This window comes from Oryzias latipes, chromosome 3 (assembly GCF_053564925.1).
Source record: "Oryzias latipes strain Hd-rR chromosome 3, Olatipes_Hd-rR_3.1".
Taxonomy (NCBI): domain Eukaryota; kingdom Metazoa; phylum Chordata; class Actinopteri; order Beloniformes; family Adrianichthyidae; genus Oryzias; species Oryzias latipes.
This window is the reverse complement of record NC_136239.1, coordinates 2,863,423-2,876,886: the sequence shown is the minus strand read 5'-3', so window position 1 is coordinate 2,876,886 and position 13,464 is coordinate 2,863,423. Positions and strand designations below refer to the sequence as shown.

Genomic DNA, 13,464 nt, shown 5'->3' with positions numbered 1-13,464 from the left:
AAATGATTGACAGATTCTTCTGAGACGGTTCCAAGCGGTAAGGGTGTGGCCGTCCAACAAGCTCACTCCTGACTGGTGAGAGTGGTTGCCTTAGAAACTCAGCCTGACTCACAAGCATTCCAAGGACGCCGCACAGGTCTACCACAAGAGATAACCGTCACACCCCCACCTCCACCTTTGTACCCACGTACTCCACCCTCCACGTGCCAACAATAACAATCAGCCTTGGGTACAGTTAAAATCCATGCTGTCGATGCTGCAATCTGCATCTTGACTGAACATGCAGTGGTGGACAAAATAGTTGGTACCCCTCAGTTAAAGAAAGAAAGTCCACAATGTTCACTGAAATGACTTGAAACGTTCAAAAGTAACAATAAATTAAAATGTATTGAAAATTAAAAACTAAAAATCAGCCATTACTTTAGAGTTGTTGATTGACAGAATTATTTAAAAAAAAAACTAATGAAATAGGGCTGGACAAAAATGATGGTACCTCCATAAAAGACTGAGAACTAATTGCCCAGGGGGTCATGATGAACTAAGGTATGTCCTTTAATTGACATCACAGCTGTTTTCAAACCCAGAATCAGTCAGTCTGCCTATTTAAAGGGAGACAAATAGTCACATTACTGTTTGGTGAAAAGGTGTGAACCACACTGAACATGGACAGCAGAAAGCCAAGGAGAGGATTGTCCCTGGATATTAGAAACAAAATTATAGACAAACATTGTAAAGGTAAAGGCTATAAAACCGTCTCTAAGCAGCTTGAAGTTCCTGTGACCACAGTGGAACATATTATTCAGAAGTTCAAGACCCACAGGACAGTAGCCAACCTCCCTGGACGATGGAAGAGGAACATTGATGACAAATTGAGGAGACGGATAGTTGGAACTGTATCCAAAGAGCCCAGAACAACCTCCAAAGACATTAAAGGTGAACTCCTAGATCAAGGTACATCAGTGTCAGATCGCACCATTCGTGGTTGTTTGAGCCAGAGTGGACTTCATGTGAGACGACCAAGGAGGACACCACTGTTGAAAGGAAATCGTGAAAAAGCCAGACTGGAATTTGCAAAAATGCATGTTGACAAGCCGCAAAGCTTCTGGGAAAATGTCCTTTGGATAGATGAGACAAAACTGGAGCTTTTTGGTAAGGCACATCAGCTCTATGTTGGTTGACTCAAAAATAAAGCATACAACCAAAAGAACACTGTCCCTACTGTGAAACATGGAGGAGGCTCAGTTCTGTTTTGGGGCTGCTTTGCTGCATCTGCCACAGGGTGTCTTGAAGTTGTCAAGGTCAAATGAAATTTCCAGATTATCAAGGCATTCTGGATAGAAATGTGCTGCCTAGTGTCAGAAAGCTTGGTCTCAGTCTCAGGTCATGGGTCTTCCAACAGGACAACCATCCAAAACACACAGCCAAAACCCCCCAAGAATGGCTCAGATAAAAAGTGTTGGACTATTCTGAAGTGGCCTCTATGAGCCCAGATCTGAATCCCATTGAACATCAGTGGAAGGAGCTGAAACATGCCATTTGGAGAAGACACCTGTCAAACCTGAGACAACTGGAGCAGTTTGCTCATGAGGAGGGGGCCAAAATACCTGTGGACAGGTGCAGAAGGCTCATTGACAAATACAGAAACCGTTTCATTGCAGTGATTGCCTCAAAAGGTTGTGCAACAAAATATTAAGTTATGGGTACCATCATTTTTGTCCGGCCCTATTTCATTAGTTTGACTGATTCTGGGTTTGAAAACAGCTGTGATGTCAATTAAAGGACATATCTTAGTTCATCATGACCCCCTGGGCAATTAGTTCTCAGTCTTTTATGGAGGTACCATCATTTTTGTCCAGCCCTATTTCATTAGTTAATTTTTTTAAATAATTCTGTTAATGAACAACTCAAAAGTAATGGCTGATTTTTAGTTTTTAATTTTCAATACATTTTAATTTATTGTTACTTTTGAACGTTTCAAGTCCTTTCAGTGAACATTGTGGACTTTCTTTCTTTAACTGAGGGGTACCAACAATTTTGTCCACCACTGTAAATATGTGGGAATAACATTAGCCTTTATTTTGTCTGGACACGACTGGAAACATGAATTCACGTGATTGTTCAGACGGTTTCTCAGGACTGAGCGGCATTTCTGCATTCAAAGCCGCCTTCGTTAGCTCACACGCGGTCCAAGAGCCGCTTCTCTGTTTGGAGACCCGGTTCTACCGCGAGACCCGGTTCTCCTGAGTCCACCAGCCGGCTCACAAAGAGCGGCCGGATGGACTGCGGTCCGAAGCCTCCTCCGGATCCACACCGTAACAAAGCACCCTCCCTTGCCTGCAAACATGAAGGTACGAGTCCGGCTGCTCTGCTCAGAGATGTGGTTCGCAGCCAGCCGGTCGGTCCTGTTTGCGCTCCAAAGCTTTCTCCGGACCCCACACCGTCTAAGCATTACGTAAAACCAGAGCAGTACTGACCCAGGATTGGAATAAACTGTTTACATGCACCACAATCGGATCAACAATCGGCATAACCCACCTATCCATTCTGAAAGAAATTTTGATCTGAATGAGTCTGATCAAGGCAGAGTATTCAGAACGGCGTGTTTACATGACGCATGTTTACTCTGATCAGGCGTTTATTCTGATTACTTTTTTTGATCTCACGATCAATAGCTCAATAGCTCCCAAATAGCTCCCTCAATAGCTCCCAAAGTTCCGAGATTGGGGCTAATGTGCAGTGCATCTTAACCATGAAATAAAACTTCTGGTGGCGTAGCATTGCTTAGGTTACACCAAAAAACAAGACATGGCGCCAGATTCACCAAAATAGCCGCTAAGTCGCTAGAGGTTTTACTCGCCAGAGACGGGCAAAAGTCACTAAATCTAGCGACAAAGTCTCTAAATTGACAACATTGGATGCTGGCGGTATCATGTACGGGCAGATACCCAACCTGGCTCTTATTAACATTTTCCACTATTGTTTGACTCTACCATTAGCTCAACATGGAAGTTCAAAAGATATTGAAACATGCACACATGTCTGCGTACCTTGTGTTCAGGTTTGCTACCACAAGGAATATCAACATAAAATACACATGGCAACATTTTCGGGCATGAAGTGTGCAAATGGCAAGCATTTCCTGGGCCTAACAGTGACCCAAGTAGACAGCTAGTAGAAGCTAAACGTACTTTCTATGAGAAGTACTTTCGCTCCTGCACAGTATTGTGTGCAGACAATACGACATGGTCCTTGGAGTACATCGAAGCTGTCATTGCGACACTTGAAAGCAGGTTTCACAAAAGCTGTCAAACATTTTGGACGTGGGGACCAGCAGGCTCTATCTAATTTTATTGAGGCCTCTAATTGGTCAGTTTATAACTTGAATAACTAGAAATACAAAAAAAATCTATCATGAAAAAACGAGGATTGTCAGGAAGATGTAAAAAATAGGTATCAGTCAATAACGGTCATTCTAAGCAATATGTTTCTTTCTCTATAGAAGTCTGTGGGATTTTGGCTTTTTGGAGCCAGCAGTGACTTCCTGTTTGTAACGCCGGGGGGAAGGGTCACTCAGTCAAGTTCTCGTATAATGCTCTCCCCTCACAAAGGCGCCATAGCACACACCCCAAAAGTGACAAAACCTTTTGAATTTAGAGTAACGACTTATAAAATTTGCGAATCTAAAAGCATTTACACTACTGAAATATGGATTTTATCAAATACATAAAACTGTTGAAGAATGCCTTTGTTGAATAAAAAAAGTCACTCAAGAGTAAAGAGCTGTTCTGGATGTGATTGTACTCGAGTTATCTTTGGCATTGTGAGATTTTCTCTTCTCATAGAGAGGTTAGTGGTGATTTTTCTAAAGAGGGTCATTTTGCTCTGAACTTTGGCACAGGGGCCAGGTGGGGGCTCTGGCTAAAGGAAGGTGTTCTCCTCTGAGGAGCTCAGTTGTGCTCCTTTTCGTAATCAAACAAAAAGAACTTGGATTTGACTTATGATGAATTTAAAAATAAACACTTTTTAATAGGTTGGAGCATGCTCAGCTTTCCCTTTTGAGGAGTCCTGTCCTTGGTAGAGGTCCTTGTGCATTTTCAAGATGTCCTCCATGTCTTTCATGCGTGTGACGATCTGAGGAAACACACAGTTAACCTGAGTCTTCACTACTGCTCTGGATCCTTCATTCACGTACCTGATCTAGTTGTTTTTCTGTGTCATTTATGTTTATGCCTTTCTCTTCAACGACGCCCCCTAATGTTTCAAAGAGGTTGAGTGTTATCATCTTGATCTGGCACAGCTCCAGGGTTTTCTTTGCAGCCGTGTCCTGAATATGGCCCCACTTCATTTCCTGTGTGAAGACAGAACAGCTGAGCCTCCTCGAGATGACGTCCGGATGGTCCGGACAATGAAACATGTGAAAAGGTGGGTTTTACCCAAACTTCAGCTTGGGAGCGGATCTCTTCTATCTCTGTGTGGAGCTGGTAGAGCTGGCCATTCATTGTCTGACGCAGCAGCTTCTGCTTCTCCTGCACCTTTGACAGCTCTTTTCTCTGCTGATCCGTTTCCTCCTGCACCTGTTTTTCCTTCTCCACGAGTTTCTCTGTGAGGTGGAGCTGATCTTCGATGTACCAAGCCAGCTGATCCACATCTTCAAACTGCAAAACACAAACCAGGACTCAGCTGGCTTCCCTCTGAAGGTCAGGATCAGATGAAGAACAGCATGTTTCCATCCATCCATCTTCCTCCGCTTATCCGGGAACGGGCCGCGGATAAGTGGCAGCAGTCTAAGAAGAGATGCACAGACTTCCCTCGCCCCAGCCACTTCCTCCAGCTTTTCTGGGGGGACCCCCGAGGCGTTCGTTTCCCAGGCCAGCCGACATACAGTCTCTCCAACGTGTCCTGGTTCTTTCCCGGGGGCCTCCGCCAAGTGGGACATGCCCGAAACACCTTTCCAGGGAGGCGTCCAGGAGGCATCCGGACTAGATGCCCGAGCTACCTGAACTGGCTCCTTTAGATGTGGATGAGAAGCGGTTCTACTCCGAGCTCTCCACGGGTGACCGAGCTTCTCACCCTGACTCTAAGGGAGCACCCAGCCACCCCAAAGAGGAAGCTCATTTCAGCTGCTTGTTCTCGGGACCTCATTCTTTCGGTCATGACCTATAGCTCGTGACCATAGGTGAGTGTTGGAACGAAGATCGACTGGTAAATTGAGAGCTTTGCTTTTTGGCTCAGCTCTCTTTTCACCACAACAGACCGGTACAGCGACTGCATTACTGCGGACGCTGCTCCGATTCGCTTGTCAATCTCACGCTCCAGTCTTTCCTCACTCGTGAACAAGACCCCCAGATATTTAAACTCCTCCACCTGGGACTTTCCACCCACCAAGAGATGGCAAACTACCTTTCTCCGGTCGAGAACCATGGCCTCAGATTTAGCTGTGCTAACCCTTATCTCAGCAGCTTCACACTCAGCCGCAAACCACCCCAATGCACCGCTGAAGGTCCTGGCCTGATGAAACCAACGGGACAGCATCATCTGCAAAAAGCAGAGAGGAAATCCTGTGGCCCCCAAACCAGACCCCCTCCGGCCCCTGGCTGCACCTGAACCGGTGATGAAGGACAGCCCTGCCGGAGTCCAACATGTTTTCGGGAACAGGTCTGACTTACTGCCGGACTTACTATGCGACTTACTATGGGAACCTTACTCCGGTCATACAGAGACCGGACAACCCTCAGTAAGACTCCTTGGACCCCATACTCCCAGAGCACCTTCCACAGGATACCACGGGGGACGTGGTCGAACGCCTTCCCCAAATCCACAAAACAAATATGGACTGGATGAGCGAACACCAACTATTCCTCCAGCACCCTGAAGAGGGTGTAGAGCTGGTCCACTGTTCCACAACCAGGACGGAAACCGCACTGTTGTTCCTGAATCTGAGGTTCGACTATCAGAGACTTCAGCTTGGGTAATAGACCGCCTTACCCCAAAGTCCTCATTCTCTACTTCTTCAAAAGAAGGCGTGTCAGTGGGATTGAGGAGATCCTCGAAGTATTCCTTCCACCGCCCGACAATGTCCCCAGTCGAAGTCAACAGCCCCCCACCTGCACTGAAAACGGTGCCTGTAGAGAACTGCTTTCCCCTCCTGAGGTGCCAGATGGTTTGCAAGAATTTCTTCAAGGCCAACCGATAGTCCTTCTCCATGGCCTCACCGAACCCCTCCCAGGACCGAGTTTTTGCCTCCGCAACAGTCCGGGCCGCAGCTCGCTTAGACTGCCGATACCTGTCAGCTGCCTCTGGAGTCTCACAAGACAGCCAGGCCTGGTAGGACTCTTTCTTCAGCTTGACGGCATCCCTTACTTCCGGTGTCCACCACCGGGTTCTGGGGTTACCGCTGCGACAGGCACCAGAGACCTTGCGACCACAGCTCCGAGCAGCAGCAGAGACAATGGAAGTGGGAAAACATGGTCCACTCGGACTGAATGTCCCCAACCTCCCTCAGTACCTGTTTTGAAGTTCTCCCGGATGTGGGAGTTAAAGACTTTCCGAACGGAGGGCTCAGCCAGATGTTCCCAGAAGACCCTCGCAGTACGTTTGGGTCTTACAAGTCTTTCTGGCGTCCTTCCCCGCCAGCGAATCCAACTCACCACCAGTTAGTGATCGGTGGACAGCTCTGCCCCTCTCTTTACCTGAGTGTCCAAGACACAGGGCCGAAGGTCACCTGAAACAACTACAAAGTCGATCATTTACCTCCTGCCCAGGGTTTCCTGATGCTACGTGTATTGATGGACACCCTTGTGCTCGAACATGGTGTTCATTATGGACAAACTATGACGAGCACAGAAGTCCAATAACAAAACACCACTAGGGTTCAGATCAGAAGGGCCATTCCTACCAATCACGCCCCTCCTAGTGCCACTGTCATTGCCCACGTGGGCATTGAAGTCTCCCAGGAGGACAATGGAGTCCCCCGTTGGGGCACTTTCCAGTACCCCTTGAGAGACACCAAGAAGCTCGGGTGCCCCCCAACCCGGAGGCGGAGGGACATGACCCTCTCGTCCACCGGGGTAAACTCCAACACTTGGCGGCTGAGCTGGGGGCTCACGAGTAACCCGACACCAGCCCCCCGCCTCTCACCTTGAGCAACTCCAGAGTGGTACAGAGTCCAACCTCTCTCTAAGGACTGAGTTTCAGAGCCCAGGCTATGTGTGGAGGTGAGCTCGACTATATCTAGACGGTATCTCTCAACCTCTCGCACCACTTCAGGCTCCTTCCCTCCCAGAGAGGTGACGTTCCATGTCCCAAAAGCCAAGTTCCATAACAGGGGTTTGGGCCGCCGAGGCACCCACCCTCGACTGCCACCCAAATCACATTGCACCGGCCCCTTTTGAGGTCTCCTACGGGTGGTGGCCCCATGGGAGAGTGGTCCCACAGCATGTTTCCATTTCAGCAAATGTTCTGGGGTAGCACTCAAGAGAAACAGTTCAACTTTTGAGCTCTGATGTGGAGGATGGAGGAGATCCACATCAGAGGGGCAGGACAGATACCCATCCTGATTAGTAGTTCAGAGCAGTGGTCCCCAACCCCTGGGCCGCGGACCGGTACCGGTCCGTGGGTTACCTAATACCGGGCCGCAGGAAGAAAGAAATACATAGGCTAACTTAAGTTATTTCTGTTTTGTTTATTCTCTGCTACTGAAGAAAGTTTTAGTATGGAAAAGCACTGGACTCTGTTCACCACATCCGTCTGTCATGACATGACTTTAAGTAGCTGCTAAGTTAGTAGCCCAAAACTAAAAAGCTAATAAAAACAAAAGAATTTTACGCATTTAGGAAGGTTCCTCGGGGAGAACGGAGTCCGTGAGAGTCCGTAATAATGTGTGCACAAATGATTCGGCTGTTATCTCATAGGCATTCTGTCAGCATTTCTCAAAATCACCTCTTATTCAATCTCCTTCTGTGATGACATTTCCAGTGGCAGTACATTTTCCTTCAGAATGGTTAACCCGACTGATGTGGAACAGGTCATAAATGAGCTCTCCTCCAGCAGTAGCGCTGGACCAGATGGCATTAAAGCAAAGTGTATTAAACTTGCTTCCTATGTGCTTTGTTTTCCCTTGGCTACTCTTTTAAATCTCTCTTTTAGCACGTCTGAAGTTCCCTTGGCTTGGAAAAGTGCAAAGGTTATACCTCTTCACAAAGGAGGGAATTCTAATGACATGTGCAATTATAGACCAAACTCAATCATCAACAGTATTGTCAAAGTCTATGAAAAAAAATCTTTTCAACCAACTTTCGGAATACGTAACACTTAATAATATATTATCTCTTTTCCAATCCGGTTTTGGAAAGCACTTCTCTACTACTTCAGCCTTGTTAAAATTTAGCAATGATATTTTCTCTGGTTTTGATTATTTATTTATCAATCTTACCAAAGCTTTTGTTTTGTTATTGGACAAACGTCATTCCATTGGCCTTGATAGATCCTCTCTGCTTTGGCTCAACTCATACCTTCATCATCGTCAGCAGTGTGTGCTTTTTAATGGCAGCTATTCCAACTTTCTAAGCGTAGACAAAGGCGTTCCACAAGGTTCCTCACTTGGTCCCCTTTTATTTTCAATTTTTTATTAATGACCTTCCTACTAAATGCACTTACAGCAAGATTTAATTCTATGCTGATAATACTGTCATTTACTCATCTAAATCTGATATTATTGACACTCAGCACTCAATTCAACATTATTTTAATTCTGTACAATTGTGGTTACAATCTAATAAGCTTCTACTCAACAAATCTAAATCCTATTTCATGTTGTTCCAAAAAAGATTACGTCCTGTAGCTGCAAATGTATGAGGTTCCATTTGTGCCAAAAATCTGTTTTTGTGTCCACTGTCTATGTCTTTGGTCGTCTCACTTTGTCGTCAGGACTTAGCAACCGTTGCTACTGTCGATAGCTACTGTCGATAGCTACTGTCGTTAGCTACTGTCGATAGCTATTGTCGTTAGCTACTGTCGTTAGCTACGGTGTTTGCTACTGTCGTTAGCTACGACGTTTCCCCGTGTTTTGTCATTAGATGTTCTCGTTTTTCAAATTTTGCCAAAGTCGTCAGAAAAGTCCTTTGTAAGGCCGGTAAATTTTTTCCTGTACTACCACGGAACGAAAAAGAAATGTTTATCAAAGCAGACGTCAGGGTTAACCATGACAACACGTTTTTAAGATGAACTTTATTTTGATATTCCCTCAAACGCGTATTGCCAGAAAGGGGGGGGGGGGGGGGGCATGCATACAACGCTTGAAACGAAAACACAGTGGCACATTACCGCCACCACCTGATCTGGAGGCGAACTACTTCTATTTAACGCGGAGAATGACACATAATAAATATGAACATTTTACGAAGACTATTTATGAATGTGCTGTGTTCTGATCATGAAAAACGTGGTTGATTTATTAATAATAAAATTACAAACACATTGGTGTTGATTTAATGTATTTGTTCAGAAATAAACCCTCAAGTCATTAGTCCATGGCAATATTTATTTTTTTGCCGCTGAACGATTTACGGGGGCCTTGCAAGGAGGCCTTTAAAATATCTTTGATGAGTTACCTTCTCAAATTTTAGTGGGTCGAGTCACTAATTATGAATATAACAGTCGAAAACTGACTGGTTTTTGAGCTTTTCTTTTTAATCTATTTATGTGACCATGAGATGGCGCACTCGGGACCACATAAGGCTCTTATTAGCCCATCTGATCCTCGTTTATCCATCAGATTTGTAACAACATATTTTATAAAGATCAGTCATTTTTCAAAATAATTTGAAATAATAGTTTCATCACAAGATTAAATTAAAGCCATACTCTAAATAACTTTAAACGGGAACGTGAAACCGTTGTACGCTGCACCCCCCCCCCCCTTTCTGGCAGTGCGCGTTTGCAGGATTGTCAATAAAGGTTTTTTTTTTTTTAAAGTGTTTTGTTCCGTGATAATACGGGAAACAATTTATCGACCGTACAAAAGACTTCTCTGACGACCTTTGCAAAATTTGAAATACAGCAAGATCTAAGGACACGACATGGTGAAAGAACGTAGCAAACGACACTAGCAACGGTTGCTAAGGATCTTCCTGACGACACGTGAAACGACGTAGCAAACGACACTAGCAACGGTTGCTAAGGATCTTCCTGACGACATGGTGAGACGACGTAGCAAACGACACTAGCAACGGTTGCTAAGGATTTTCCTGACGCCGTAGTTAGACGACATGGGATAAGGACAATGACAAAGATAAAGTTTAAGGATAAAGCAGGCATATACATCACAAAGTTAATACAAAGTAATAATCAAGGAATCATGGGCATGCAGAAGATATTGCTTAGTAATACATAGACATGAACCAATGTAAAATGAACTCGTTCAATAGACATAGACAATGAGCCCAAAGCATAGACAGTGGACGCAAAAACACGATCAGTAGACATAGACAATGGACCAAAGACATAACAGTAGAAGCAAAAACACATTTTGATATTTTTGGCACAAATGGAACCTCATAGACAATGAGCCCAAAGCATAGACAGTGGACGCAAAAACACGATCAGTAGACATAGACAATGGACCAAAGACATAACAGTAGACGCAAAAACACATTTTGATATTTTTGGCACAAATGGAACCTCATACAAATGAAGTAAATTTAACTTACATGGACATGTCACATATTTCAGCAATAAAAAAATTCAAATACCTTGGTTTGTGGCTTGACTCCTCACTCTCTTTTAGTGCTCATATACAGTCCATTGTCCATACAATTTCTTATCGTTTAAAATTTATCTATCAATCAATTGTTTTAGTCTCTCGGTCAGGAAGAAAATTATCTCACAACTGATTATCCCGACTTTAGATTATGGTGACATAATATATCAAAACACCACTCTCACTAACTTCCAACCACTGAATGTTGTTTATAACAGCTTGTGTAGGTTTATTCTCCATTTACTCACCACTGTCTAATGTATTAGCAACTGTCCTGGCTTCCTCTATCCTCCCGACGTCAACTTCATTGGCTATTGTACATCTTCAAATGTATTAACCTCAGTTACCCAGAATATTTCAAACAATATCTAATTCCTTTTCAGTCTTCTGATAATTTACGTCATGCAGATCAAATCTTTTTTGTTGTTCCAAGAGTCAAAAAGGAAATCGGAAAATATTCATTTTATTACAAAGCACCCTCTGACTGGAACAATCTTCCTCCATCTATTCGTTCTTTAACCTCATTCTTTGCATTTAAAAATCCCTGTTTAGAAAATCTTCAACAGTCATGTACCTGTTTTTGATTGAATTTGATTTCTTTCCTGCTTTTTATTTCCTTACCTTTAAACTAACTGCTACGAGGTGCAATAAATGTCTGTGCTTGTGTGTGTGTGTGTGTGTGTGTGCCTGCTCGTTGCCTTGTATGTTTTGACATGTAAAGTTTGCTCAACTGTATCTGTCGGTATTTGCTTGTTTGTTGTATGTCAAGGACCCCCTTGAAAACGAGATGACACATCTCAAGGGGCTTGTCCTACAAACAAATAAATTGGAAAGTTCTGACTTTAAAGTCGTAATTTAAAAAAAAAAAGTGTTTCTAAACTCAACCTAAAACTCTGTTGTCTGTTGCTGCTGTTTTTCTTCTTGAATGATCCCGTTTGATTCTGAGTTTTTCCATAAGGGTAACAGCCATTACCTTGGCTAGTCTGCACACTCCCTGCAGCATGTCTGCATACACGGACATCTCTTGCTTTTGACGCTGTAGCTTCTGTTTGGTCTCGATCGCTCTGGCTTTCTCCTCCTTCAGACTCTGGATCTCCCTCTCACCCCTCGCTCTCTGCTCTTCAAACAGCTCCTGAGCTTTCTGCGCGGATGTGTTTGGATCCTCGTCCTGAGAACAAGCAAGCGGTTTCCTTTCACTTCACTCTCCGAAGTGTCCTCAAAGGGAATCACTGACTTCCTCACCTTCAGAAGTGAATCCAAGCTTCCTCGCAGCTGAACCGCGTCATCAATTTTGCTCCTCAACATGTCAGATTGCCGCTGCAGCTCCTCCAACAACTGCAACAAGCAGACCAATAAAGAGTGTTCTGGTTGATAGAAACGCCACGCTGATGATTTGTGGCATGCATGGTGGTCCTTCACACCAAGAGGACGAAGAAACCCAGGAATTATTAGAAAATTCTACAAAGTTCAGTTTATCTACAAAAGATGCTGCTCAGAATTACCTGTGTTCTATTGTTTTGTAAAATGATGCCTTCAACCTCTAAGACCTGCATCGTTCACAGATAAAAGTGCTGAATTTAATGTCGTTTTAGATGTGGAGATTACAGAGAAAATAGGCAGTAATAGATGTATTAAAAATCTAATTTCTTTTTCGGTTCCTGCTGCAAAGTATTTTTGGTTTCCACCAAGGGTGACTTAAATTGGGAGAAGGCTAACACCACTCTACATAAACGCTGTATAAATAATGAAAATAAAAGACGTTTCATTTAAATGTTTTCACATCAAGGTTATCCAGTTAAAGATAAACTAAGTGGATTTAAAATAAACATAGAAAACTCTTGAGTTTTGTTTTTTCTTTGCCAAGGACATTCCACGTTCACAAGTGTAAACGGTTGACAAACTAGTTTTAATTTAGTCCATCTGGTGTGGACATAACTCTACAAAACAATAGAACACAAGTGAAATAGAAAGGCTTTAAGAACATTTCATCTATTTAAAAAACGGCATATTTTTTAACGATTTGTTCCTATTCTATGTTCAGTAAGATACTGTAACCTCTGGCTTGTAAATGTTGATTGTTGCACAGCAAAGTGTATTGTCCTTGGTCATTGGTCGTGACTGCGCATGCGCATCACGCACCTGCTTTTTCCCGTCGTAAATCTTTTGCAGTTCTGTTGCTTCTCGTCGCAGTTTGAAAAGCTTCACGTACTCCGTCGCGTAGGCCAGGTCCTCGGCCGAGTCCTCCACCTGGACGTGCGCGCCCCTGTCAACAGAAGAACAGTCAGATGCGGCGGACTGGCCCACGTCACACCAGAGGGGGGGGGGGACTGACTGTGGCTCCTGGGGGCCTCCCTTCGAAGTCATCTGTTTGCAGGTTTAGCAGTTCATCCGCGACAGTCCTTCCTTCAGTTTCACTCCGACTCCGCTTTAATCACTTCTTTTGGAAACTTCAGGAGCGACCCGTTTTTTCCGGAGTTGGTCGTTTCCATGGCAACACGTTCCTCCTATTTAAAGACACACAGACGTCCTGCAAATCAGAACTGGAAAAAAAATAAAAATGAAAAGTGGAAAAAAGCTCATAACCCCCTGTCCTGTTTATGCCAGCCAGCTAAGATTCACTGACAGTCAAGTTTTGCATAGTTTTTAAAATGCAGAATCTTTATTCCCCATCCCACCCATATATTTTTCTTTTTATTTAAAGGGGAAAT

The 13,464-nt window shown here is 44.1% G+C and overlaps 1 protein-coding gene across 1 annotated transcript; it reads right to left on the bottom strand.

The window, feature by feature from the left end:
- Positions 1–4,001: 4,001 nt before the first annotated feature.
- LOC101156635 (coiled-coil domain-containing protein 42 like-2) lies at positions 4,002–13,254 on the bottom strand. Its single transcript, XM_004066760.3, has 7 exons — positions 13,089–13,254; positions 12,896–13,019; positions 11,999–12,091; positions 11,730–11,924; positions 4,434–4,655; positions 4,193–4,348; positions 4,002–4,131 (listed from the first exon to the last, which is right to left on the bottom strand). The coding sequence occupies exons 1-7, from the start codon at positions 13,118–13,120 to the stop codon at positions 4,024–4,026; spliced, it is 930 nt and encodes a 309-aa protein (XP_004066808.1). The 5' UTR covers positions 13,121–13,254; the 3' UTR covers positions 4,002–4,023.
- Positions 13,255–13,464: the final 210 nt, after the last annotated feature.

Coding starts and splice junctions, on each gene's coding strand:
- LOC101156635 (XM_004066760.3), bottom strand. CDS start 13,120: ATGACTTCGAAGGGAGGCCCCCAGGAGCCACA. Junction 12,092..12,895: donor TTTACGACGGGAAAAAGCAG/GTGCGTGATGCG, acceptor TGCTTGTTGCAG/TTGTTGGAGGAGCTGCAGCG. Junction 4,656..11,729: donor GAGTGTGCAGACTAGCCAAG/GTAATGGCTGTT, acceptor TGTGTTTTGCAG/TTTGAAGATGTGGATCAGCT.